Below are 27,535 nucleotides of genomic sequence, written 5' to 3'. Positions count from 1 at the left end.
GCTGGCTTCAAATTTACAGAGATCCACCTGCCTCTGTCTCCCAAGTGCTGGGATTAAAGGCGTGTGCCACCATGCCAAGCTCTTTTTATTTATTTTATTTTATTTTTGAAGCAGGGTCTCATGTAGCTCATTCTCAGCTTAAACTTGCTATGTAATCTAAGACCTTGAACTTCTGGTTCCCCTTCTGCCAGCTTCCCGTTGCTAGGATGACAGGCATGCAAACTTATGCTCAGTTTTTGTAGAGCGTCTTTCATGGTAGGCCACGACTCAGCCCAGTTTCTTTTACATTTCTGAGCTATAGTTTCCTCACTTATTAAGAGTTAAGCAAGAGTCAACGAGATAGCTTGTGACACACAAGCTGAGGCATAAATGGGGCTATCTTCCTAAGCTTGGGCTTGCAGCGTCTAGGACTGCAGGAGTCGCCAGCGCGCCCTCGGTGTGGCAGCGCCCGCGGCTCCACCTCCACGTAAGGCTGTCCGGCTCGCTGCCTGACCGGGCAACCCGCCCTCGCTGCGGCGATCCCGCGACCGCTGACGCACGCGGACATCGCCAGTCCGTCGGGACGCGCTGGCTAGCGAAGCTTCTGCGGCTGGGCGGGCGGGCGGCGCGGCCCGGCCGGGGTCCTTGCGGGTCCTCGGCCGGCCCGGGGGAGGGCCCTCTTTGTGGCTGCAGTTGGCAAGATGGCGCCGGTGGGGGTGGAGAAGAAGCTGCTGCTGGGCCCCAATGGGCCAGCGGTGGCGGCCGCCGGCGACCTAACCAGTGAAGAGGAGGAAGGCCAGAGTCTATGGTGAGGGACGTACAGAGCCACGGGTGGCGTGGCCGGGCAGAGAGTGGGCCGGAACGGGCGGTACCGTGGGCAGACATTGACCGGCAGTGGCGGGGCGAGCGGTCCTGGGCGGTCCCGCGCTGACCGCTCTTGACATTGTCGCCACAGGTCTTCGATCTTGAGCGAAGTGTCCACCCGCGCCAGGTCTAAGCTGCCCTCCGGCAAGAACATTCTGGTGTTCGGTGAGCAACTGGGTACTGCCCTGGGGCGCCGGGGTGGGCCAGGCGGTGTCCCTCCCACAGGTTCCAGCCTTCTCCACCCTTACTGCCTGCTTGCCGCCGGCCGGTAGACTGGATTCTAGCAAGGCAGCTTGAGAGTCTCCAAGCCCACACCTCTCCTGACCCCAGAATGCAGCTCGGTTTGGAGCGTGGGCTTGGGGCACATTCCTTCAATCACTGGCTGAGCCTTCAGCCTTGACTCTCTTCATCGCTCGGTCTGGTGCTCACCAAGTTGAGGGTGTGGAGAAAGGGAAAAGAGGGTGTGCAGGCTAGATGGAGAAAATGAGGGAACTAGGTGACCTGGGCTGGGAACCGAGGAGATGTCTAGAAGCCTTTCTTCAGTCCTCGTGAGCAGAGGCATAAGGGACTCCCCAAAGGCGGCACACGCTGCGAGTCAGCCCCAGGAACTTTCTTGCACTATTCCTGCTCTCACTGCTAGGTTGCCAAGTCAGTCGTTTAATCTTCCTGTCTTCAGTTATCTCATACAAATGAAAGGGATCAGGCGCATTCACACGCAGAGCTGTTTGTGGAGCTGTTGGTGTGAGCAATGGGACAGCACAGACCATCTTAGACACTCTGCAAGAATCCCAGTCTAGCCGAGGCAGATGTGTGCGTGGTTGCACTGTATCTTTTCCTGTCAAGAGCAGACCGTTGTGGGCGCATCACACTGCTTGATGTGTTGAAACAGAGCTTGTGGAGTCAAGTGTTTTGAAGGGTTATTGTTTAGGTGCACGCACATAGAGATAACAAGAGGGTGAAGAGTTTGAGCACTGTTAGAAGTTTCTTGCAGTAAATGGTAAGATGAGTTGAGGTCAGATCATGAAAGACTGAAGGATTAATCCTTTTTCCTGAGGCTCCTGATTTTCACAGATTTTATCTTCCTCTGAGCCTTATGGAAATAACTGCCTGGTGGTTTCCCCATGTTTCTCATCCAGGTAATGGCCACTGTGGTAGGTTATAGCCAGATACATGCTTTAGGGAAATAACTCAGGCTGCAGAGTGCCGGGTAGATCAGAATGAGCAGGTGCTGAAGTCAGGCTGACAAGCATTCACCATGGTCTAGGTGGATTGTGACCAGCATGAAAACGGTGAGGCACTGAGGAGAGAGGATCATTGTGGACTGCTTTTCATTTCTCATGTTCTCTTATTCCATATTGTTGAATCTGAGGATGTTTGGTAACAGTGGTTCTAGTTTATGTTTAAGGGGGTATTATGTGGGGGATGGTATTGGATATGGGTAGTCAGAGGGAGATGAGAAAGCACTTGGTACTGAGACTAAGGAGTTTTGCATAGGTCAGTAATTACTTTCTTTCCAGTTTCCAAGCCTTTAGGGTACTTGTGAAGATGTTTTTAAAATCAAATGCATGTAAATAATATTTATAAACTTCATGATTATGAGGCAGAATCAGATTTGTTTGTTTTTCAAGACAGAGTTTCTCTATGTGGCTCTGGTTGTTTTGGAATTCACTCTGTAGACCAGAATGGCCTCGAACTTAAGAGATTTGCCTGCCTGTCTCCCAAGTGCACCACCACACCCGGCTCAGAAACAGAATTTTAGTTCAGTGTTCCTAGACTTTTGAGGTTAGTTGTGTTTTGAAGAGTTCTTTCTTTTACTGTGGTCAAGATTTATTTTGTGAGAAACTAGCCCTCTTCTTTGACGTTCCCTTCTCTGGATGTCTGTCTTAGAAATTGTAGGTAGAGTTAGTGGATTTGCCTTATTCCTTCCCTTGTGAAGTAAAGAGAACGACAGTAGAGGGTTATTTGGGCTCTTGGGGTTGGCTGTCTTTGCCTCTACCCAGAGCAGGTTTACTTTGTTCATGAGAGCTGAGACCTTAGCAGCAAGCAGGCTTGCTTGAGAGTCTTAGCTGCTCCTTATTGTGTTGCTGTTAGGGCTTGCCATTTTTGACTAGCATGACACACAGTAAGTACACTTTGTCTTCTTGCAAATATCGTTTGTAGGAGAAGATGGTTCTGGTAAAACAACTCTCATGACCAAACTACAAGGAGCAGAGCATGGCAAAAAAGGAAGAGGCTTGGAGTATCTTTACCTCAGCGTTCATGATGAGGATCGAGATGGTGAGTGACTCCATTGTAAAGATAACATGCAGGACTCTTGACTCTTCCCTGTCCAGGCATTCCCAGCTTTCTGTTAGAACTGAAGAGAATAAGTGAAATGTATGTCATTTGCTTTTTGTTTGGTTTTGGTTTTTTGAGACAAGGTCTTACTTTGTGGCCCTGGCTGGCCTGGAACTCACTATATAGACTAGGCTGGCCTGGAACTCTCAGAGATGCTATTCTGTAATGACTCCTTTATAATTTTTCAGATTTCATGTTCAGCTTTTTTAGTGATTATAGAATAGTTACCAATGCCTAGGTCTTTTTTTTCTTTTCTTTTTCTTTCTTTCTTTCTTTTTTTTTGGTTTTTCGAGACAGGGTTTCTCTGTGTAGCTTTTCGCCTTTTTCTGGAACTCACTTGGTAGCCCAGGCTGGCCTCGAACTCAGAGATCCACCTGGCTCTGCCTCCCAAGTGCTGGGATTAAAGGCATGCGGCGCCGCCGCCACCACCACCACCACCACCACCACCCAGCCGGTCTTTTTTTCCTATGTCTAAAGATGAAGTGTAGTGATTAATTTCATTCTTTATATTTGCCTTTATCTGTTTAAATACTAGTGATCATGATGTTAGGGTGGTTTTTATAAAGCTCCCCTACCTTCTTATTGTTAAGTTGAAGAAGATAGACCACAAGCCTCTCCGCACTACAGTCCTGCTCTCTCTAAGCTGTTTAGTAGAGGACATGGATAAGGGCTCTTCCTAGAGCTTGAGCACCTTTGTGTGCTGATTTACACCTTCAGGGATATTAGCCATAGTCCCTTGACTTTGTCTTTTTGAACATTCCTTAAAGGACTTGAAAGGAATGCAGAAAGTAGGCCTGGTGTCAGGGCCTCTGTCTTCTGTCTGAAAAACAGACATTGAGTGTCTGTCTAGACTCAACTGCAGTCTGTGCTTAGATGACTGAGGCCACTAAACCAAGCTGAGGGGACCTTGAATGTTTGTGTTGTTTGCTTCCTGCCTTTGTAGGGCACCATGGTTTCTGTGGGAAGACCTTGGGCTTGGGCACCAGACAGAACTGGTTCAGAATGCCACTCGTGTGTTCAGCGGTTATGTGGCCTCTGATCACCGACTTAACCACCCTTCACTTCCGTTTCCTCAGAGGAGGAGGAGGGTACATTTGCACATGGACAGAGTGTGGGAGTGTGAGAGGAGCACTGGAGACATGGGGAAAGGGCAGACTGGCAGAGATGCTCAGAATCGCTGCATCTTCCGTTTCCAAGACTGAGGCACATCTCGGGACAGAGTGTCCCAGGAACCGCATTTGCTTGTCTTTGAGTTGGAGTTTATGCTAACATTATGTCAGATTCCTTTCAGCTTACTGTGAGATTTTTTTCCTTGCTGCATTTATTTATAGGACTTTTTCTTTTGGCTACTTACTTGGGAGTCCTTGTCTGATGGAAGAGTTGCCCTTACCGTAGGTTAATTATATGTCTTCCAGCCATAGTCTTTTTAATTGTGTGGTATGACTGGGTTGTAAGTACACATTTCACAGATAATCACCTGCTAAAGAAAATAGTCTCTGGTTGTATCTGGGTTGTGGTAGGACATTACATGTCAAAGGACCACTGCCTCTCAGATATCTGTTTAATGCTGCATGGGATATGGGATTCCCATGCATGGGTGAGTTATGTATAGTTGACACTGGCAAGAAAAGCTGAAAAAAAGGAACCATGCTTCTGATGGGTAGGCATATAAACCTCAGATTTTGAGTACAAAGTATGTTTGGAGTTGATTCATAGACCCAAACTAAAATAAACTGGAGTTTTAGGACCAGTGAGGTAGCTCAGCAGATAAAGTCACTTGCTGCCAAGAGAGCCTGAGTTTGATCCCTGAGACCCACATGATGGAAAGGACTCTCCACAGATTGTCCTCTGACTTCACTGTGGAATGTGTGCACCTATACATATTCTCACCTATACTCTAAAGAGCATACCTTACTCTAAATACATGTTATAAAGTTGTTTAAATAAGAGCTGGAGAGATGGATCACTTGCTGCTCTTCCAGCACCATGTCAGGTGGCTTACAGTGGTTTATAACTCCAGCTTCAGAGGATCCAAGACCTCTGGCCTGAGAGCACCTGCACTCTCACGCACATAACCACATGTAGGCACACACACACCTATGTATAATTAAAAATAATAAAAATAAATCTAAAAAATTTAACATAATTTAGAGGTTAGAAATGCAGCTAGATGTAGATACTTTAATGTTCAAACTCATCAAAATGCATTTTTATTGATATTAATAACTTGTTTGTACCAACAAGGAAGCTAAAGAAAGATAGATTTTACAAGTATATGTTGGAAAAGAAGTTAATGAAATGACATTTTGATGTTAGGAGTTCCCTCTCTCAAGGTACTTTTATAGAAAAAAAAAAACCCTTAAGGAATATGCTTGAAATTTTCTAAAAATATCCTATTAATTTAGAGAATTATCTTCTATAGTTGAATTATCACAACTATACTAGTTACTAGTTCTTGATACATTTTATTTCAGCTGTATCTTAAGATCTCCCTGTAGTCCACATTGGATTATTCTCGATCCAGTTTCAGACATCACTCCCATTTCATCTGTAAATACTTCCTTATGTGTATCTAAAAGATAAAGGTGCTTGGAGTATGTAACTTATTATTCTAACAGAATGACTATAGTTGCTTAGTGTGACACACAGAAGGATTTGTTTAGTCAGCTGGTTCACCACCTCACAGATTGCTAGTGTTTTAGGACAGTAGATTATTTAGACCGAGGGACCATTCATCACTAAACGTTAGTGTCCTTCAGTTGTTATTGAAAGCTAATTACTTTCACTCCGCTCCTTAGAGTTTGTTGAAATCTTAGGGTGATCTATATGTGATAATCTAAACTTTTAGTGGTCTGGGCAGTTCATTCTGTACTAGGCTGATTTGTTGGATAATAGGTATTTGGCACAAGGCTGGGATTTCTGTGTGGATTCATTCCCTCCTAATGCTGCTGTTCTCATTATCTGTGCAGACAGTCACTGTTAGGTGATAATGACGTTTCATTTCTCTTCCCAGACCACACACGCTGCAATGTGTGGATTTTAGATGGAGACCTCTACCACAAAGGCCTGCTGAAATTTGCAGTTTCAGCTGAATCTTTGCCGGAGACCCTGGTCATTTTTGTTGCAGACATGTCTAGACCTTGGACTGTAATGGAATCTCTACAGAAGTGGGCTAGTGTTTTACGTGAGCACATTGACAAGATGAAAATTCCACCAGAGGAAATGAGGGATCTGGAACGGAAATGTGAGTAAAATTTACTGGTCTCTGAATTACTATGGCCACCTTCTTTTTCAGCCAAGAAGGTTTACTTCACATAGAATCTGCTTTTGTTTTGAAATACTTCTTTTAGTTATTGAATTCAGTTTTCAAAAAATAATTTGAAGGGCTGGAGAGGCGATTCAGTGATTAATAGTACTTGCTGCTCTTGCAGAGGACCCAAATTCAGTTCCCAGCATCTTTATTAGGCAGCTCGCAACCTCCTGTAAGTCCCATTTCCAGGGCATGTGGTCACTATCATGCATATAGTGTACATACAGTCAGGCACTCAAGTGCATGCAAACACAGACAGACAGACAGATGAAAAAGAGTACTTTGGCCTGATTTGGTGGTGCATGCCTTTAATCCCAGTACTTGAGAGGCAGAGGCAGGCAGATCTCTTGAGTTCAAGACAAGCCTGATCTACATAGCAAGTTTCAGGCCAGCCACAACTACATAAAGAAACCCAGTATTTAAAAAAAAAAAAAAACTTAGGAAGGTTTGCTTTGTTTTGGCTTATGGCTTCAGAGGTTCCAGTCCAGTTTCTTCTGGACCTGAGATGAGTCTGTCTGTCCTTGCAGAAAGGAGGCAAAGAAGGGTAGGGAGAAGGGGAAAGGTATCAAAGGCATACCTGCATGCCTCCTTCCTTCAGCTTGGCCCCCTTCTAGTAGCCATTCAGCTGAGTGCACATGAGTGGAAATCTATTGAGAGCTTAGTGCCCATTCCATCCCATAACTTAGTAATGCCACCAGCTAGGGACAGTCTTTGGGAACATTTTTTCTTCCAAACCCCAAGCCCATGTTTCTGGAATCCTATGGAGATCCCATGTCTCCTTGTTGGCAGGTTTAATAAAAATCCTAAAGAAGAGAAATCTTTCATTTCTAACTACTTCATTTTGAAATATAGCAAATATGATTACATTCAGGAATAGGAAGGTTGTTTTTTGTTTGTTTGTTTTGTTTTGTTTTGTTTTGTGGGAGGGGTCATTAAAATACAATAAAAGTTAGCCAGGAGGTGGTGACACACGCCTTTAATCCTAGCACTCGGGAGGCAGAGGCAAGTGGATCTCTGTGAGTTTGAGGCCAGCCTGGTCTATAGAGTGAGTTTCAGGACAGCCAGGACTGTGACACAGAGAAACCCTGCCTTGAAAAACCAAACCAAAAAAAAAAAAAAAAAAGAAAAGCTATTTTAGGGTTAAAGACAGATGAATCCTTCTGAGAACAAAGAACTTTCAAATTAAAGGAAGTTTAGTGGGTTTTCAAATGTGGTTCAGAAGCTTGTTTTTCCTTCCTTTGCTTCTGTATAGTTACATCAGCTTCTGTCCCTCTGCCAGGGAAACGGGAGGGGCAGGCAGTGGAACCGGCAGCCGCTGCGTCTTGGCCAGTGCAAGCTTGGCTGCCTCTGGCTTAGTGCCACAGGGTGACATCACTCCCCTTGGTGGATGGATGAGGGCTCTGGAGCATGGCACATAGTATCTGCACACTGGCAAGAGAGTTCTAAAATTTTGATGGTGCTTTTCTTTTTTTCTTTTTTCGTTTTTTTTTTTTTTTTAATCTTTCATTTTCTTTCCCACAAATAGCATGTCTGTTCCCTTTTTAAGTAGTATACTTCATTATGGAAGTCATTAACTGTTGTTTTATCTTCGAGACAGTGGCTGCGCCTTAATCTACTACTAGAGAAGCAGTTGATGTGCTTTTCAGTTTCCTACTGTATGTCTTCCTGTCCCACCCATCATCTCGCCCGTCTGTCATTAACTAAAACAGGCACTTAACACCTTATCTTTCCTTTGTTCGTGTGTGCTTCCCGGCTCATCCACATGTGGGTATAGTGATTGTCATGCAGTTCATCTCATCTGTCTCCAACCACTGACCTCTTTAGATAATGCCTCTTTTTCTTGCAGAACAGAGATGCTAAAAACATCTCCGCAGAGTAGCTCTAAGGCAAAGAAACTGTTTCTAGACCATTGCACACAGCTTCATACCCAGACTAGTAAACTAATGTGCTACAGACTTCAGTTCTGTGAATGCATTTTCTTGGATTGATAACCTTACGAAGATTTACTAAAATAGAAAAAGATCCACATTGGCCAATGTACTACTCTTTCTCAGATAAGGAAAGTGTGAGGTACCAGGTGTTGTTCTAGGTGCTGGGGATACAGCAAACAGGATACCTATTCTTGGGGAGCTTGTGAAGTGAGACACTGAATTTATTTAATGATCTTAGTCATTGGTGTCTGTGTCACAGAAGATTAGATTTAGCGACATATGACAGGAAACTGGAGAGGAGGATGCCTTAAACAAGAAAGAGGTTTATTTCTCCTGAAAATGAGGTCTAGAGGAAGGCAGTTTGCAACTAAGGAGCAGCCTGGGAAGAGAGCTCCAGAGCCCTGGTTCAGTTTGTGCTTTCCGATCGTCATTTTGAGGATGTGGTTCTTTTCCTCTTGACAGCTGGAACTTGAGCAGTGTGCCTGTGCTCCAGGAAGGCAATGCTGAGGTGCACGTGCCCGCTATCTGTTAAAGAGGCTGAGAATGGAGTCTTTTTGTTTTTCTGAAGGGTGTGTGCACGTGCACGTGCATGTGCAGGTTGACTTTCAGAAGGTTCTCTCCTTCCACTACAGGTACCAGGGGTTGAGCTCAGTGTTTCACAGTTTGCTGACCTTGTTGCCAGTACAGAAAAAAATCTTAATTCTGTGTGGCTGTGTGTTCTGAGTACCAGGGCTCTGTCGGGTTGGAGAGGAGAGGAGAGAATACTGGAGGGTTTCTAGCAATTGCTGAACATGTCTGTGCTGAGGGTCTCTGCTTTTACTGTCCCTGGTCTGTGATGTTTGGAATGGTAGCCATGTCTATGTGATGCATGTTGAAGGAGTGCTTTTGTTCATGATGGTTTTAGCTTACCTTTTAGGACGGTAGTTAGTTGTTTCTATTCTTGCTCAGAGGATTACTACCTTCCAGATTAATTAGTTTTCTTATTAAGATTTATTGTATTTTCAATTATGGGGGACACAGTATTTATGCATGTGAATGCAGGTGTTGTGTTGGATCTTCCTGCAGCTGGAGTTAGAGGAGGTTGCTAGGCAGTCCTTTTCGAGAGTAAGACATGCTCTTAACTCCTGAGCATCTCTCCAGCTCCCTGTAGTATTATTTTCAATAAGTGAACACTACTTTACAATCAAGTTTCCATTCTAGCCTGTCTGATTTGGAACTGCTTTGTGATCAGCCACTGTGATCCAGAGCTGGCAAAATGAAAGCAACTCCTAGAGCTGCCAGAAGGTGGCGCTTGTTTGTAGCATGCTGTGCTAATTCTTGTTGCTGCAACAACAGGACAAGACAACGTAAAGAAGGATTTTTGTTGTTCCTCTCTTCCTTCCTTTCTTTTTTTTGGCTGTTTGAGGGAATACAGTCCATCATGACAAGAAGGGAAAGCATGGTGTCAGGAATATAAGGCTGTTGTTGGTCCCAATAATACATCTGCAGTCAGTGAGCAGAAATGAGTACTAGTGCTCAGCTTGTTTTCTCATTTTTTTTAATCTAGTCTAAGAGCAGGGACTAGGGTGTGGAGACATGGTGAAAGCTTTACTACCTTTGTGAAAGGGCAGATAGGCATAGATGCTCTGAGTCTCTGTATCCATAAACCGTGAATAAACCATAGATAAGTCTGGAAACATTCTTACAGGCACACCCAGAGGTCTGTCTCCTATTTATTTATTAAATGTAGGGTCTCTCTGTGTAGTTCTAGGTGTCCTGGAACTCTCTGTTGACCAGGGTGGCCTCAAACTGAGGCATCTTCCTCTGCCTCTCAAGCACTGGATTGAAGGTGTGCACCACTATGCTCCTTCCTGAATGACTTTAAACCTTGTCATGATGACAAATGAGCTATCACAAGACTACTCCTTGTCGAGTCACTATCCGAACCCACTGCTTTAAACCCCAACAGTTGGTGTACTCCCTGCTGCATGTCAGGCTTTTTCATAGAAGGAGTCTCTCAAAACTGCCTCCAGTGTTGGTGAGGTAGGAAGAAGGGGAGCCGCAGTAGCAGTGAAGCTGGAGTAGTGGGGACCTCCTTCAGCCCTGGAGCTTGATGTTTCTCCTGTGACATGTTGGCACTTCACCACCTAGAAAGTGTGACAGTGAGCTACATTTTACTTTCAGGATTATAGTTCTCATTTTTTGTAATCTACCTTTTTTTTAAATTTTCCCATGTGTTATGCATTATTTTTTGTCTTCTAATCTGTTTTCTACAATGTTCTTTTAAAAATATGTGAATGTCCTACTCTTGTTAAACAGCCAGGCTTTGTTTTGTTTTGTTTTGTTTTGAGACATGGATCTCACTTTGTAGCTCCAGCTGACCTGGGATTTGGTGTGTAGACTAGGCTGGCCTGGAACTTACAGAGATCTGCCTGCCTCTGCCCCGGGAGTGCTGGGATTAAAGACATGTGCAACCATGCCGGACAAATAGCCCAGTTTTTCCATCATTTAGAATAGCAGTTCTCGACCTGTGGGTTGCAACCCCTTTGAACAACTCTTTCACAGGGATCAAATAGCAGGTGTGCTGCATATCAGGTATTTACGTTACAGTTCATAATAGTAACAAAATTACAGTTAGGAAGTAGCAACAAAAATAATTTCTTGGTCTTCCATAGTGCTTTATTTCTCTATTTTTTGTATGTATGGGTGTCTGTACATCATGTGTGTGCAGTGCTCATGGAAACCAGAAGAGGGCGTCAGATCCTTTGGAACTGGAGTTATAGGTGGTTGTTAGTTGTTTTGTGGAGGCTGGGAATCAAACCTGGGTACTCTAGAAGAGTAGTAAGTGCTCTTTACCAATAACCCATTATCTCCAGTCCCCCACCCTCCTCTTCTAATGCTTTAGTTACATTTCCTTTATATGGTTTTGGTGAAAATATAAAAGGCCTTTTTCAGTCCTGTGGTATATTAGAAAAATAGAGCTGCCTATTGGATCCTAAGCCTCGAGGGGTTTTTACTATTATATGAAGATTTAGATTTGGTGACTCACAGTTATAATCCTAACACTCAGGAGTCAGAGGGAGGGACAGGGTAATCGTTGCAAGTTCAAGGCCAATATGGTCTACATGGTGAGTTCCAGGCCAGCCAGAGATACATAGTGAGACTTTGTTCAAATACAAAACAAAACAAGATTTTTGAAGTGCTCACATATAGGTTCAGGTTTTCAGTCTTTGTGTTAAGTTGGCTTAACTATAGCCATTGGCTACTCCATCTAAGAATCCTTTTTTTCCCCCAGAGACAGGGTTTCTCTGTAGTTTTGGTGCCTGTCCTGGATCTTGCTCTGTAGACCAGGCTGGCCTCGAACTCACAGAGATTCACCTGGCTCTGCTTCCCGAGTGCCGGGATTAAAGGCGTGCACCACCACTGCCCAGCTCCTTTTTCTTTTTGCAAAGACTTATTTGTCTTATGAGTGCTCTACTTATACATATGTATGTGTACTCCATGCCTAATGTTCATGGAGGCCAGAAGAGAGTACCCTGAAACTGGAGCTACCCACGGGTGCTGGGAACTGAAGCTGAGTCCTCTGCCCAGTCAGTCCTCTGAGCTTAGCTCCCTCAGGGCCCCTTTAACCAAGACAACAAATGTGGTGCCAAGAAGCAGACATGTTGGTGCAGTTGTGCAGCAGTGTTTGCTCTGCCCATGACCTTGGGCTCTACCACCTGAAAGAGGCGGTGCTTCTTGCCTTCCTATGTGAGTTGCCTCTTAAGAGAGAGGGGTCACGTGGTGGCTTTGGAGGGGGGCGTGATAGGACATGGGATGGCCAGTTTGTGTGGATGCTGGAAATTGAATCCGGGTACTCTGGAACATTAGTCAGTGCTCTTAATAGCTGAACAAGCACCCACATGATTGTACCTGGCCGTCCGGTGTCCGATCACGCCCCACCCACCCACCAAAAAAAAAAAAAAGTCGCCACATGATCCCTCTCTCCTCTCTTTTTAAGAGGTTACATGTGAAGGCAAGAAGCACTGCCTCTTTCAGGCCATAGAGCCCAAGGTCATGGTCGGAGCAAATACCACTGCACAGTTGTGTTAAGTACAGATATGCCATGCACACTACATGTGTAACTCAAGATCCCCTGAAGATTAAGTTCATAAGAGTAGAGACAGGAGGAAATGTGGCTGGTGCTGGGCAGTCACATGGTCTGTGCTTGCCTCTGCTACATGGAAATGGCATGCTCTTCTGGAGTTCAGCATGTAGGCGTTCAGTAAGCTTTCCTAATGAGGATCCTGACTAGTTGTGTTACTGTGATTTCTAATGGTCACCTATGATGAAGTAATGGTTGGGCTGTCCATACTTTGAAAAATGTAGGCTATATGAGAGAAGTGTATGTGAGGGAATTATTGGTGGTGGTGGTCTTTGTTTTGTTTTATTTTTGGTGGTTTTTAATCATAGGAACTAGTATGAGCTTAAGAACTAGTACATGGAAAATCTCCAAGTTTGAGCCACAGTACTATTTTTTTTTTTTTTTTTTCCGAGACAGGGTTTCTCTGTGTAGCTATGTGCCTTTCCTGGGACCCACTTGGTAGCCCAGGCTGGCCTCAAACTCACAGAGATCCTCCTGGCTCTGCCTCCTGAGTGCTGGGATTAAAGGCGTGTGCCACCACTGCCCGGCTCACAGTACTATTCTTAAAAACAAAATTTTAAAGCCTGTTTAGGAATTGCATGAAATTGAAGCTGTTAGGAAGGTCTGCTGCTGTTGTCGCTCAGAGCTCAGTAGATGTGAGGTACCAGATGCAAATCTGGTACTTTGCATCACCGTCCCTAAACTCTAGAGCTGCAGCCTCTGCCATGCATAAATGCTTTTGTTTTTGTACTTGCTACTACTTTTTTTCCCTTAATTTTCTAAACCTGCGGTGTATTTTTATTTGTGTCTATGTAATTTTTCTCTTTTTCCTCTGTAGTTATGAAAGATTTTCAAGATTATATCGAGCCTGAAGAAGGTTGTCAGGGTTCCCCACAGAGAAGAGGGCCTCTGACCTCAGGCTCAGATGAAGACAGTGTTGCCCTCCCTCTGGGTGACAATGTGCTGACTCATAACCTGGGGATCCCAGTGTTGGTGGTGTGCACAAAGGTGCGTCCAGGGAATTGTAAGCTTGGCTGGGTTTGTCCAGTGAACAATTACCATCTGAAAGAGAGTTTCAGAACCTTTGATGAAGTTTCTTCTCAAGGGAGAATTGGGCTTATTCAGGATTCATTAAGGTACATTGACTGTGTCAGGGTAGAACATACTGTCATTTAATGCTGCGGCAACCTTGACATCACTTAGTTCAGAAAGCCCTGTTGACTTCATGGGCAAACTTAAACGAAAGCAGTTTTCTTAAGGGTCTGTAAGCCAGTTTATCTGGTCCAGACTGACAGTGAAAATAGAATGATAAAGTAGAAATAGAAGGTATGTCTCATATAAGAGGGGGAAAGTAGCTTTAAAAACATTTTGGATTTCAAAAGTGCTTTATTCCTAGTAAAAGCTACCTTGTTCGGTACACAGTGGTGTGAAGTGCAGTGCACAGCGGTGTGAAAGGTCCTCTCCCAATATGACCTCATTGGATGTTGAAAGCAATTAGGAGATGATCAGGCCTATTACATCTGTACTTTGTGTGTAAACTGAGGCCAGGATGAACAAGAACTCTCTTGTTCTTTTTATTATTCTCTAATTAGTACCTGGACCCCTGTGGAGTTATTTCTTTAGAAATTCTTTATTTCTGAAGAAATCCCTGTTTCTATCTTCAGCAGCCAGACAAGCAGAACGCTAATATTCCTCTTGGTTTTGTCTCTCCTGCAGTGTGATGCAGTGAGCATATTGGAGAAGGAACATGATTACAGGGATGAGCACTTGGACTTCATCCAGTCACACCTACGGAGATTCTGCCTCCAGTGTATCCTTGGGATGCTGTAGCGGGCCCCAGAGCACAGGCTTTCCTCCAAAGGGGGTGTCTTCAAAGCTCCCCCTGAACAGAGAGTAGTCCTTTTTTTCTTTTTTATTATACTTAATTATTGGGGGTGGGGCACATGAGTGTGGAGGTTAGAGGAAAACTTGGGGAGTCAGTTATCTCCTTCCATTATGTAGGTTCCAGGTCAAATTTAGGTTATCAGGCTTTCAGTCACTGAGCCATCTCACCTGTCTCACAGGGTACTTTTTTTGCCATGGGAGGAAAAATTGTCATCTTTTGGTTAGTTTTATATTTTTGCTATGTTGGCATTTTATATATACTAACTTAGGCATGTCTTTGGTCACTTTGTTAAGTATTAATATTTTTACTTTTGGATGGAGTCTTACAGTGTCACCCAGGCTGGCCTGAAGCTTATGATCTTCTGCCCAAGCTTACTGAGTGCTGGAATTACGCACGTGCTACCATGCCCAGTTTAGTTGCTTTGTTTTTGAGGCTGTACTTTTGATTGGCTTTTCTCTGAAGAAACTGATGTGTGACCATTTTATGACAAATTACATTGATTGTACTTAGCCATCTTGTTAGACTTTGCTTTTACTCAGAGAGGTACAGTCACCAGTGTGGACTAGGTTAGATGCTGCTTGTTAGGTGTTTGTGCTACCCAGGAGAAAGATACCATGTCAGCAGCTTTTTGAGTCTTGTATAAAGCCAACAGCAGTTGGTATCTTAGTTCCACACCCTGGAGTAGGGGTGACAAGTGCTTCCTTTGAGCCCTTGGTTGACACCTATCTCTGACGGAGTACTTGATGGTAAACTCGTTCCTTTGTGAGTAATCTGTGTGCCTCTGTATGCTGAGGTGTTGTCCACTGATTTTGCTGTTTAGGAAGCAGCCTTGAGAATTGACAGCAGTCTGAATGTTGAAAAAGAAAAGCAGCTGCTTCCTATACAGCCTCCACCTGTGTGGACTGCTCATGGTTCCTCTGCTCCTGTTCCTTTTTAGTTTTAAATTTTGCATGCTTTGTTGTTTGCATGTGGATAACAACAGATCACCTAGCTCTGTAAGGTGTGATATATTTATGTGTGATTGGTTTTTGTCTCACAATGAATTGGTTTTCCTTAAGCAGATTGAATAGATGGAGCTGCCTTGATTTACACCTCAGTGAAGGAAGAGAAAAACCTTGACTTGCTGTATAAGTACATTGTTCATAAGACATATGGCTTCCACTTTACCATACCCGCCTTAGTTGTGGAAAAGGACGCAGTTTTTATGTGAGTTCTTTGGAGGTGATGGCGTCTAAGCTCATCTCTTTATAGTACATTTGCTGCTTATGTTGTGCTTTTCAGCGCTTCTGTCTAAGAAAGTGCTTGGGCTGAACCTGACAGGTGGCAGATAGATGCAGCCTTTCCTCCCTGCTCCTTCTGGATTGACTCATTTGGTTTAAGGGGAGTGGGTGGTGTGGTCAGAGGTGCTGCATTCCATCAGTGAAAGAAGGTAGTCAGAATGTAAGCCAGCCATTTTGTATACTTACTGTCAGTTCTGGTGAAGCATTAGCTGTGGAGAGACTCAAAAGGATAGAGATTTCAAGATTTCAGTTTGGGGTTCCTCAGTGGCTGTAGTAAAAGCACCTGGTGACTGTTGTTTACAGGGTGATTGCAAGCCTCTTCTCCGTGTCCCTGTCGGTGTGGGTTAAACTCTGCTGTTAGTACTTTCTGGCATTTGTATTTTTGCAAGCCTCTAGGATGGCCATTGTGCTAGAGACTTAGCTAGCCTGTTTGCTGGAGTTGCTGTCTTTTTTCTAATTAGAGAATCACGTTGCCATGTTTGTCCGTGACAGTGCTGTGGTCTTAGATTAGCAGATTGATGTTACAATTTGATACCTTCTGGACTTGATTGACAAGTACATTTGTCCATTCAGCAAGCTTTACACAGTACCTCCTAGGTACCCAGGTTCTCTGCTGAGGACACAGAAATGAATGAGATACGTCCCTGTTATCACATAGAGACAGACATATACTGAAGAGGAGGGTAGTGGTGGGCTAGTGTAGAGGGCCAGAAGGGTGTGGGTAGATGAGTGGACTATCTCAGGCAGACCAGAAGGAAGGGGCCAAGGGATCCATGAAAGGCCGCAAGTACAAGAGCCAGGTGCTTCATGGAAACTGAACAGGTTATCGCCTGTGTGTTTGAAGAGAGTCTCACTCAGATTGTTCATACCCTAACTCTGAAGAATCACCCAGAACAGTCAGACAGGCACTAAAGCAGAAACTTACTGAATGGTGTGCTTTTGTAATTACTTCATTCCTAATTATATGATCCTGAGTAGCAGGGATTCTGGTTGGATTTAGGGCTAGTGTATAATGGAGAAGCATCTTGTGGTTCTAGAGGCTGCATGGGTCATGATGTATCTCAGTTGTGTCCAGTGTCCAGCCCCTTTTTACTGTTGTGTCTGTGGGTAGTTGCCTATGTAGGAATTAGTAAGTCAGCAAGGCCATTTGGGAGAAGCATCCTGGATGGGCATCCTCTTGGTATAGCTATGGACTAGGAGTTGGGCCAGTGAGAGGGTTGTGAGAACAGTCAGTTGTCTTTTTTTTTTTTTTTTTAAATCTAGAGCTTCTTGAGCTCAGAAATGTGTCATATAGGGCATTGCTACCTTTAAGAGAGTAAAGTGAGAACCCTGATCAAACCTTGTTCTTTCTTGCTTGTGATATTAAGCTATTACAACACCCACACAGGAATCTAAGGTCTTCTTGTGTCTCTTTTGTGGGGCTCAGGATAGATACAGGGCTTCCCTCTTTGGCTTCAAGGCATATCTTCCATGCCAGCAAAATTAATGAACTGTCCATAAGATGATTGTTATAAAGAAGTGTCCTCAGAGGGACGGAATGCAAGAGGAGAGCCAACGCCCAGGAATAACAGTCCTCTCTGGACCTCTAACCCTTGTGCATTGTTGGTCTAAACAGGGTTCCTGAAGCCTTCCACTGGGGCAGTGTCTCACACAGGCTCCTTAGGCCTAGTGTCCCTGAGTCCCTGAAGCAGGAATCCCTGGAGCAGGATGTGTCACATCAATTTGATGAGATAGGCCTGCTGTGTATTTTGGCTTATGTACCCAAAGCTACAAGACACTGACAACACCTCCAGACTTAGAGATGTGGAAAAGGACTTTACCCAGGAGTTTCTTACAGCCTGAAATGTCTTTCAGATACATGTGGGAAGGCAATTCCAGGCAAAGCAAACTAATCTGTGCCTCCTTGTCTTTAGACCTGCAGGCTGGGATAATGAAAAGAAAATAGCTATTTTACATGAAAATTTTACAACCGTGAAGCCAGAAGATGCATATGAAGATTTTATTGTAAAGCCTCCTGTGAGAAAGGTACCTTAGTCCCTTGAAGGCCTTTTTTAGGTGGTTGTAAGTCATGAAAATGAGAGCTGATATTACAGGAATGGCTTTCGATATGAAGTGTGAGTGATGATATGTCCGTGTCAATTGTGGTCTCATTTCCTGTCAAGTTCCAATGGTGCTCCTATCACTTCTGGATTATTTTTGCTAAATCCCCTCCCTTTGGAGTCTTCTGAAGACTATGATCTGGGAGGTACTGTTTAGGACCTGCCAGACTTAAAAATTGGCTATATGCCATGGCTAGTTCTGGGAGAGAGTCTGTACCTGGTTAGAAAAATGTAACTACACTTTGAAGTAAGATCCCCCAAATCTATGTGGAGGCCTGGACCAAGATTTTTGTAGCATAAATTTTGAGAGTCATTTGAGAATTTTCATTGCTTGTGGCCACAAACATGTATTGTTTCACAGCTGGTCCATGACAAAGAGTTGGCAGCAGAGGATGAGCAAGTGTTCCTAATGAAACAACAGGTAAGAGGCCCTCTCTTCCAGGGAGTTCCCTTTCCGGAGGGGAATGGGGGCTGTATGTGTTGGAGAGTTTACAGAGGCATGGAGGTTAAGAAGAGGTTTCCTTGTTTCCTCCTTTCTCTACGGGATGGGGATTGGAGCGCTTGCCTCATTGGACATTATCCTGCAGGGATGGGCTTAGTGTGCTTATGTGCCCTATGTGCCCTGGGAAAACTGGCTGGCTGACTTCTTGAATTGACAATTTATCAAGTGGCCTGGCTTCACTTCCGTTTTTCTTACAGTATATAAAAGCAGATAATACATATTTTGTAGGTAAAAAGAGTAATTTCCCCAAGCTGTTAGCTTTTTTGTTCTAAATTTTTTTTTTTTTTTTTTTAAGGCAAGTTCTCATATTTTCCAGGTTGGCCTTGAGCTCAATATGTAGCTAAGGATGGCACTGAACCCTGCTGGGATTACAGGAATGTGGCCCAACACTTGGTTTTATGCAGTGCTGGGAATCTAACTCAGCTTTGTGTGTGCTAGGCACGTATTCCACCAACTGAGTTACATCCTTGGCTCCAAACTGACGGTTTTAATTTATTTATTTATTTATTTATTTATTTATTTATTTATTTATTTATTTATTTATTTATAAGTCCTGGCGTGGTCAGACACCTGACGGCCTGGGAATTGAACCTGGAACATCAGTCAGTGCTCTTAACTACTGAGCCATCTCTCTTCCCACAGTATTTTATTTTTAAAAGAACTTTATGTGGGCTAGAAAGATGGCTCAGTAGTTAAGAGCACTGGCTGCTCTTCCAGAAGTCCTGTGTTCAATTCCCAGCAACCACATGGTGGCTCACAACCATCTGTAATGAGATCTGGTGCCCTCTTCTGGCTTTTAGGGATACATTCAGGCAGAGCACTGTATACATAATAAATAAATAAATAATATTTTTTTTTAAAGAAAAAGGACTTTATGCATATATACACTGATTTTATGACATTCACCCTCAACTTCTTCCAGAGTCACTCTGATTCCACCTAAGATGACAATTTTGAACACAAACCCAGTATTTTTTTTAAATCTTACCAGTTTATTTATTTATTTATTTATTTTAATTTTATGTACGTTGGTGTTTTGCCTGCATGTATGTCTATGTGAGGGTGTTGGATCCCCTGGAACTGGAGTTACAGTCAGTTGTGAGCTGCCATGTGGGTGCTGGGAATTGAACCCAGGTCCAGTGGAAGAGGAACCAGTGTTCTCAACTGCTGAGCCATCTCTCCAGTCCCCACAAACTCAATCTTAACATTTCTCTTTGACCCAAATTGTTAGACCTGTCACCCTCTCCTAACGGTCTGTCCAGGTCCTGTTAGTTTTTGGCAGTTTTTTCCCAACTCTTTCCCTTTTCTGTAGCCTGATATTTCCTTAGCTTCAAAACTGGTTACTGGCGCCCTGTAGTAGAGTCATAGGAGTCAACCCTTTCTCCAGTCCTCAGTTCATGCTACAGGCCTTGTTTAATGGCCAGTTTGTCCCTCTCTTTGCAGTCACTTCTTGCCAAGCAGCCTGCCACGCCCACAAGAACCTCCGTGAGTACCTTAAACCAAACAGGGGGTCATGGCCCAGTGTCATGGGTGCCTTCTAACTTTCCACCATTATTTGTAACAGTTTATGTTTATGTGGGCTTTTATATTCTAAAGTGAATTGGTCTCCCTAAAGGCCCACAGCCAGAAATACAGTAGAGTCTTAGAAATGTTTGATGAAGTACTACAACTGAGAATCGGTAAGCTTTTAGCTCTTTTCTCAGGAGACTGAAGCATAGAAAGGGACCGAGCTGGGAGCAAACCACCACTACTTATACCTTAGACATGCAAAAATGTGTTAATTTGAAATTTGTATTTTTTGTTATCTTTATACCTATGTGTGATGTGGGCTGGTTTTGGACTTAGGAATCTCCTGCTAGAGGACCTTCTGGCTCTCCAAGGACCCAGGGTCGGGGTGGACCAGCTAGTGTGCCAAGCGCTTCCCCAGGAACATCAGTAAAGAAACCAGATCCAAACATCAAAAGTATGTATGCTGTCTTTGGGGAAAGATTGTAGTCCTGGGCCCACAGGACATGCCATAACAGTAGCTGAGGCTCTCAGGTGGAAATCTAGTAAAGCTGGGCTCTTGTCTTTCCAACAAAAGTTACTTCCCAGTAAGGATTAACCATGTGTACCTGGCATTGTGCAAAACCTCAGACCCTGCAGGTGCCGTCAGAAAAGAATACAACTTAGGAAGTCACTGTTCAATATGTATCTTGAATCTGTAGTTTTATTTCTTAGGTTTGTATTAATACTATTTATGAATTGGCTATTTTATTTTCCTTTTGTTCTTACCAAGCTAGACCAAGGTGTTATCCCAGTACTTACTGATACCCAAAAGTACTGGCTACAGTAAACCATTAGAACAAAATTCTGTAAATTTTTTCATGTTCAGCTATCATCTTTTATATAGGATATGAGTGTTTCATAATAGGCTGTGAGTTTTATGGGCTTATAAAACTGAAAAGCACTGCACTAAGGACACAGAAATGACAAAAACAAAGATTTTTCTGTGACCTTCAAAGGTGGGAAATGTAAACATGTTTCCACTGGTAATCTCAACACTGCCCAGTTAGCCTCAGCTAACAGTGACCACAGTGAATGTGGTCAGTGAGCTAAGAAAGTGACAGCCACTGCTACTTAATTCCAATCTAAGAGCCACTTTTCTGTCGAGTCATCAGTGTGATGTTTTGTTATGTTTTTCTTTTGTGTTTCCTTAGATAATGCAGCAAGTGAAGGGGTATTGGCCAGCTTCTTCAATAGTCTGTTGAGTAAAAAAACAGGCTCTCCTGGAAGTCCTAGTGCTGGTGGAGTGCAGAACACAGCCAAGAAGTCAGGTAGGGCCCTCAGAGCTCTAGATCCCCTGTCTGAACAGTGCTGGCAGGATGGTGATATAGACACAGTGATTGCCTTCACCAGCCTGCAGACCTCCAGTGTTCTGACCAGCTGGGAACAGAACTAAGCCTTGTGCTGGCCTACTTGGCACATCACATTTAAAGTGTGATTGGATGTACATTCAGGCTGTTGAGTAAAGCAGCATAAGGTTTAAGTTGTGACTGTGCCCTTGATCTGGAAACTCCGCTGGAGGTCATCGTGAAATATGCTATTGACATTTATTTCATTTTATATGATACTTCAAGAGTTTTTATTTGCTTGAGCTGAAGAGATGGCTCAGCGTTTAAGATCACTTGATGTTCTTGCAGAGGACCTGGGTTTCTCAGCATTCACACAGTGGTTCACGACCATCCTTAACTCGGGTTCCGGAGGATCTGATACCCTCTTCTGACTTCCTTGGGCACCAAGCATGCAAGTGGTGGGGGGAAAAAAAAAGGAGAAAAAGAAAGAAAAAAAAAAGTTTCATTTGCTTTGCTGCCCCTAATCTTCCAGGGAGTTAGAGCCTGTGAACCTGCACTCTGGCTGCAGGATCTCTCTGTGGTGACCCAGCCATCTATCCTTCCATTTAGGTTGGTAAGATAAGAGGTTTCTGAAACAAAATGGTGGAGTCCTTGGGAATCACATTCTTTCTTAGTCTAGAGAACATTTATTTTCTTTTTGTGAGGCCAGGGATCAAACCCAGGAGTTGGTGAATACTAAGACAAGCCATAGAGTATATTTTAGGCTTGCCTTTGTATATTTAGAGATGGACCTATGCTGGCCTCGAACCCTTGATCCTCTTACTAGGACTGTAAGTGTGCACCAAGTACCCCACATATAAAGGGCATGTTAGGCATATGTTAATGTGGTGTTTTCTCTAATCTATTTTTCCAAAATAGAACATTAAAAGATAATTTTGTCCTTGGGGCAGTCTAGGTCTCCAGCAACTTAGGACTTCTTAGAGACTCAAGAATCTGATCTGTGCCTCAGCCTTGACCTGGTATTTGTCCCTTACCAGAAATAGAGGTCATTTTCCAGGCCCCAGACATTGTTTTGACAACAGAAAATAGGAGTACCAGTTTTGTGCAGGATTGAACTGCTCAGCCTCAATCTCATCATAAAACATGGTCTTTCCATGTGAGTCAGTTTAAGCTAAATTACTTTATGGGTTCATTTTGTTTTATTTTTCAGGAATTGAACCCTGTGTGTTAATGCAAATAGTTTGCCAAAGCTACCATCATCAGCCCATTAGTCAGTCTGAGGTGTTGCAGTTAGAAATAAAAGCTGAGTGAGTGCCTGTCTGGGAAAGAAAGTAGTTTACTGCATGCCTCAAACTCAGTGATGACCTCCAGGGAGATGGTGGAGAAAGTACACAGGGCATAGGGATGGGGTGAGGGTTTTTAGAAAGGCCCCTTGAGTTTGGCACAGAGGCTTCCCTACCCCCTGCTAAGAAGGCAGCTGCATAATTGGAGGAACACAGACCTGTGACACTGGCATTAACAAAGTTAGGATCTGTCTCATTGTCCTTGGCAAAAAGGCTTTTCTCATGTTTGAGGATATTGTCACTACAAATGATGGCAGAAGTCTGTGTGGTTTTATTTGTTTTTAGTTTTTCAAGACAGAGTTTCTCTGTCTCTCTGGCTGTCCTGGAACTAGCTCTATAGATCAGCCTGGCCTTGAACTCAGAGATCCACCAGACTCAGCCTCCCAAGTACTGGAGTTAAAGGCTATCTGTATGATTTTAAATGCTTCTTTTAAAAAATTTTTTTCTTCATCAGAGCCAGGCAGTGGCGGTACACACCTTTAATTCCAGCACTTGGGAGGCAAAAGTAAGGTTAGCCTGGTCTACAGAGTGAGTTTCAAGACAGCCAGGGCTACACAGAGAAACTGCCTTGTGGGGGAAAATTTTTTCTCACACTGCTATTTCTCTCTCTCTCTCTCTCTCTCTCTCTCTCTCTCTCTCTCTCTCTCTCTCTCTCTCTCGTTCCATTTCCTTTTTTTTTTTTTTAAAGGACAAAAGACTGTGTTGTCAAACGTTCAAGAAGAACTGGATAGAATGACTCGAAAGCCAGACTCCATGGTAACAAACTCTACAACAGAAAATGAAGCCTGATCTTCCTTTAAAAGTGCATATGTCAAATGACCAAATAACTATGTATATTTATCTGATAAGACCAGGATTTTTCTGATATGGCACATGCTATCAGTTTTTTGGGGTAGGGGAGATGAACTTTTAAAAAAATATATACTTCATTGGCTTGTCCGAGTGTGAAATGCACATTTAGGAAGGTTACACGTCAGGCCCCTTGTTAGGGATGTCCCGTGGACTCTTGGGCTGCGGTTCTCTTGTGGGAAGCAAGCACAGCTGGGCTTCTTTTAGAGTGGAGAAAGGAAGCCCACTTGCTATCAGGGTGGAGCAAATGAGACTAGGAAGTCATTGATCAGATGGTCGTTAGTTTGACCAGATGCGTGTTAGCAAAGTCCCTTGTTCTTGGGAATCAGATTAAGGAGCAGAAAGTCCAGGAAAGAGAAGAGTTCAGGAGGGATGAGAGACGTGCTTGTGGGGAAGCTGAACGTTAGAGAGGTGGAAGAAGGAAGTGAGCGGCATGAAGTACATGCACGGTAGAAGGCAGATAGCATCGTTTAAGACTTAACCAATTAGAAGCATTTCCAAACTAAACACTAAACAGATGGGAATTGGACTGTTCTGAGTGCATCTTTAATTTATGAGAAATGTGTTTTGTGTGGGGACACCTGAGAAAGGTGGATCTGACACGGGTGGTGAAGATGGCACCTGCCCAGAACCCACATGCTTGGCCCAGGCCTTGTCCTTTTGTCCTTGGAGAAATGCTGACTCTGTGCATCTATAACCTGGGACAGGCAGTTGCTGTGGGTTGTGTTCGAAGTCAGCAGATACAAAATTAGTTTACTTTGATTTATATATTTTGAATAGCTCCTGCTTTGTTTTTTTAATTATTATTTTTAACTACCACAGGCTGGCCAACTAACAGAAAATGGGTGATTGATCTCTCATTTTACCATAATGGCAGTGTGCTATATAAAGTTTGGGGGAAGTATTTAACGTCATTGCATTCTGGTTAATTAGCTTGTACCAATTCCTGCCTTAGAGTCTGTGGTAACCTTCACTGATACAAAAGGTTCTTTCTGTAGCTCCCTGGTCTGATCACTGTTACCAGACCAACAAGTGAGTGCTTTACATTGAAAATGGAAGTGACAGGTTTGTGTTTGTCATAAATGTAGCACTTCTTTTCTTATGGAAGTGAGAGTTTTATGTGTCTTCCATTTAGGGGCATATTCATGCACATCATCATGTCACACCACCATTCTGAGAATGACTTCTGTGGATATGAAATAGCACTTTGAGTTTTCTGTGTGACACAGCACATGTAAATGCAAACACTACCATGACTTTAATGTATAAGACATTTGTTGTCCAAACCAAGGGGAAAACCACAGTTCACTTCCGTGGAGTTTACTTTTTTATATGAATGTTTGTTATAGTGTGTCTTGGCATAATGTCCCTAATGTCATTACTTTATATACATACCAGACTTGACTAACCACTAATGTAGTGCTGGGCGGAAGTTAACATCTAGTTTTATGACAAGGCTCCTCGACTGTCTGGAGTCATTTTGTAAAGGTCTGAACACTGTTAAGGAGAAAGCTGAGTGCTTACTTGCCTCTCTAACAACAAAAAGATGTTTTTTGTGCCGGTTTTACTGTTGAAATATATTATTTTTTCCTTTTTTAATTCCGTTTTTTTTGTTGTTGTTATTTTGGGGTTTTTATTTTGTTCTTGTTTCTGTAAACATGCATTGTTGCTTCAAATGACCAGGTTGTCTTAAGTGATGACAGTAAACTGATAGAGTGAAAGTTGTGATGTAGTGACCTACAGATGCTATATGGGCACATAAAGGTAGGGTCGCTTAATCTCTGCAGCAGCCAGGGCAAAACGAGTGACCTCAGAAACAAGGAAGGAAAGACAACATGCCTAATTGTGTGTTTTTGTTTTGTTTTTAATTTTGATGCAAAATTTAAAATGTATCATTTGAATGGTTAAGCACTTTTTGTGTTGATGTAAAACGTGCTAAAACCAACCAATGAAATGCTGAGGCCTGGTCTTGTGAAGGTTTCTGGGAGAGCACTGTTACTCCTTTGACACTTGGATGCTTCTAGTTTCAGAAGAAACTGACGCATGTTACCACATGCTCAGTGGTTGCCAAAGTCTACCAGCTTTGGGGAGCTTCAGGGTTCTTATGGGGTTTGGGGAGATGAGGTAATTTTTATTATTTTAGGATTCTCAAGCATTGGAACCAAAGGCCAAATAATAAACAGCCTTCACTTTTTAAAGTAAAATTAATTTTATTTGCAGAATACACTTGTATGGTAGACTGTAAAAGACAATTTTATGACTATTTATACACATTATAGTGATTACCTCTGTTTGTCTTTAAATGGATAATTTTAAATAAGCCCAACATAAAAGTTACAGCCCAGACGAGGGCTATGGATTGGTCTTTCCTAAAAATCCAACAGATATGCTGCTAGATTATTTTATTTGCACTTTTTTTTTCTTTCTTTCTTTTTTTTAAAGACAGGGTTTCTCTATATAGTCCTGGCTGTCCTGGAACTTGCTCTGTAGACCAGGCTGGCCTCCAGCTCAGAAATGCACCTGACTTTGCCTCCCAAATGCTGGGATTAGAAGTGTGTGCTACAATGCCCAGCTGTACCTTTTTTTTGTTTTGTTTTTTTTAAATTGGCATTTAAAAAACAGTATTTAAACTGAAGAAACTGTTTTCTTAACTTGATGAAGTTAAAAGTGACTGCTCTGTACATCATGACCTTAACAATGCTGATGCTGTAAGTGAAAGTTCACTGTTGTCTCTCTGCTAAGTTCATTGGTGTTTTTAACTTAAATCCGGAGTGCAGATGATCTCCCACTGGCCTTAGTCCAGGGCTTGGCTCTATCTGGGTGCAGTATGCAGTCATGTGGAACCTTGCTTTCTAGTGCTGGGGAAGATGTCTAATTACTGGCTTCAATAAACGTGAATCCAGACTGCTTACAGGTTTTGGTGACTTTGTTTTTGATAAATCATTTCACTAGGTATCTGTTAACCACTAATCATATGTGGGTATATGGGTATGTGGCAATATAGCTAAAAATGTGTACCTTGGGCTGGTAAGATGGCTCAGTGCCATGAAGCTGCCATGAAGCTTGACAAGCTGAGTTCAATCCCCAGGACCTACTTGGTGGAAGGAGAGGATTGACCAACACAAGAACATACACAGTAAGATAAATGTACCTCTCTTGCTTAAAATAATCAGAAATGGGGCCTGAAGAAATGGCTCAGTGGTTAAGCACACTTACTGCTTGTCCAGCCTCCAGAGATCTGAGTTCAGTTCCTAGAACTTCATCAGGCAACTCACAACTGCTTGTAACTCCAGCTGTGGGGGATCTGACAGGTATCCCACACACATACACAGAACCAGAAATTATTTTTTATTTATTGTTTATTTTTTGATATGGAGTCTGCCGTCTAGCTCTGGCTGGCCTGGAGTTTTGTATCCACCAGGCTGACCTCAAATTTATGGCAGTCCTCCTCTGCTTCCTAAGTATTGAGTTTATAGAATGCCTAGCCAATAATTAGAAATTCTGATAGAATATTTAAAGCTATACTTCAATGGTTGCCCATGCAGAGGCTTTGTGGGTTGCCATGTGTTGCTTTCCTGTTCTGAAGTGCAGTGAGTGATTTTTCATGTGGTTGATTTAGGAGTGTTGAGAATTCATAGAGAAACTTTAAAGCAATGTTATAAGCTTTTCTCTGGTTTATTTATTCAGGTTTTTAAAGATTTATTTCTTTTTGCCAGGCAGTTGTAGCACACATGTTTAATCCCAGCACTCATACTCGGGAGGCAGAGGTAAGCCAATCTCTGAGTTCAAGGCCAACTTGGTCTACAGAGTTAGTTCCAGGACAGCCAGGGCTACACAGAGAAACCCTGTCTCAAAAAACCAAAAAGGAAAGAAAAAAGTAAGAAAGAAAGAAGAAGAAAAAAAAAGATTTCCTTTTATGTGTATGGGTGTTTTGCCTATGTGTATATCTGTGCGCCATGTGTGTACATGGTTCCTGAAGAGTCCGGAAGAAGGTGTGAGACCCCAGGACTGGAGTTACAGTTGTATGCTGCCATGCCAGTTCTGGGAATCAAGCCTAGGTTTTCTAGAAGAGCAGCAAGTGCTCTTAACTGCTGCGCTGTGTCTCTGGTCCCTGTTACTTCTTCTTTGAGATGGCCTCAGACTATATCCCTGGCTGCCCTGGAGCTCACAGAGACTGCTTGCCCCTGCCTCCTGAGTGTTGGGATTAAAGGCGTGCCCCA

At 43.2% G+C, this 27,535-nt stretch overlaps 1 protein-coding gene across 2 annotated transcripts; it reads left to right on the top strand.

The window, feature by feature from the left end:
• Window positions 1-639: 639 nt before the first annotated feature.
• On the top strand, window positions 640-24,914 carry Dync1li2 (dynein cytoplasmic 1 light intermediate chain 2). Of its 2 annotated transcripts, XM_028884373.2 has the most exons (13): window positions 640-787; window positions 935-1,008; window positions 3,004-3,120; window positions 6,194-6,424; window positions 13,362-13,531; window positions 14,240-14,333; window positions 15,479-15,614; window positions 17,602-17,713; window positions 18,149-18,208; window positions 19,733-19,774; window positions 20,135-20,252; window positions 20,989-21,105; window positions 23,155-24,914. In XM_028884373.2, the coding sequence occupies exons 1-13, from the start codon at window positions 681-683 to the stop codon at window positions 23,253-23,255; spliced, it is 1,479 nt and encodes a 492-aa protein (XP_028740206.1). In that variant the 5' UTR covers window positions 640-680; the 3' UTR covers window positions 23,256-24,914. The 2 variants fall into 2 exon arrangements, with proteins under 2 accessions (XP_028740206.1, XP_028740207.1); XM_028884374.2 differs by lacking the exon at window positions 19,733-19,774.
• The last annotated feature ends 2,621 nt before the right edge of the window (window positions 24,915-27,535 follow it).

Source organism: Peromyscus leucopus, chromosome 5 (assembly GCF_004664715.2).
Source record: "Peromyscus leucopus breed LL Stock chromosome 5, UCI_PerLeu_2.1, whole genome shotgun sequence".
Lineage (NCBI taxonomy): Eukaryota > Metazoa > Chordata > Mammalia > Rodentia > Cricetidae > Peromyscus > Peromyscus leucopus.
Note: the sequence above shows the minus strand (reverse complement) of the source record. Positions and strands in the feature narration are given on the sequence as shown.

Excerpts from the sequence above, each read along its gene's own strand:
- Dync1li2 (XM_028884373.2), top strand. The coding sequence starts at position 681 with ATGGCGCCGGTGGGGGTGGAGAAGAAGCTGCTGCTGGGCCCCAATGGG. Across the intron at positions 3,121-6,193 it reads TCATGATGAGGATCGAGATG|ACCACACACGCTGCAATGTG; the intron begins GTGAGTGACTCC and ends TTCTCTTCCCAG. Across the intron at positions 21,106-23,154 it reads GAACACAGCCAAGAAGTCAG|GACAAAAGACTGTGTTGTCA; the intron begins GTAGGGCCCTCA and ends TTTTTTTTAAAG.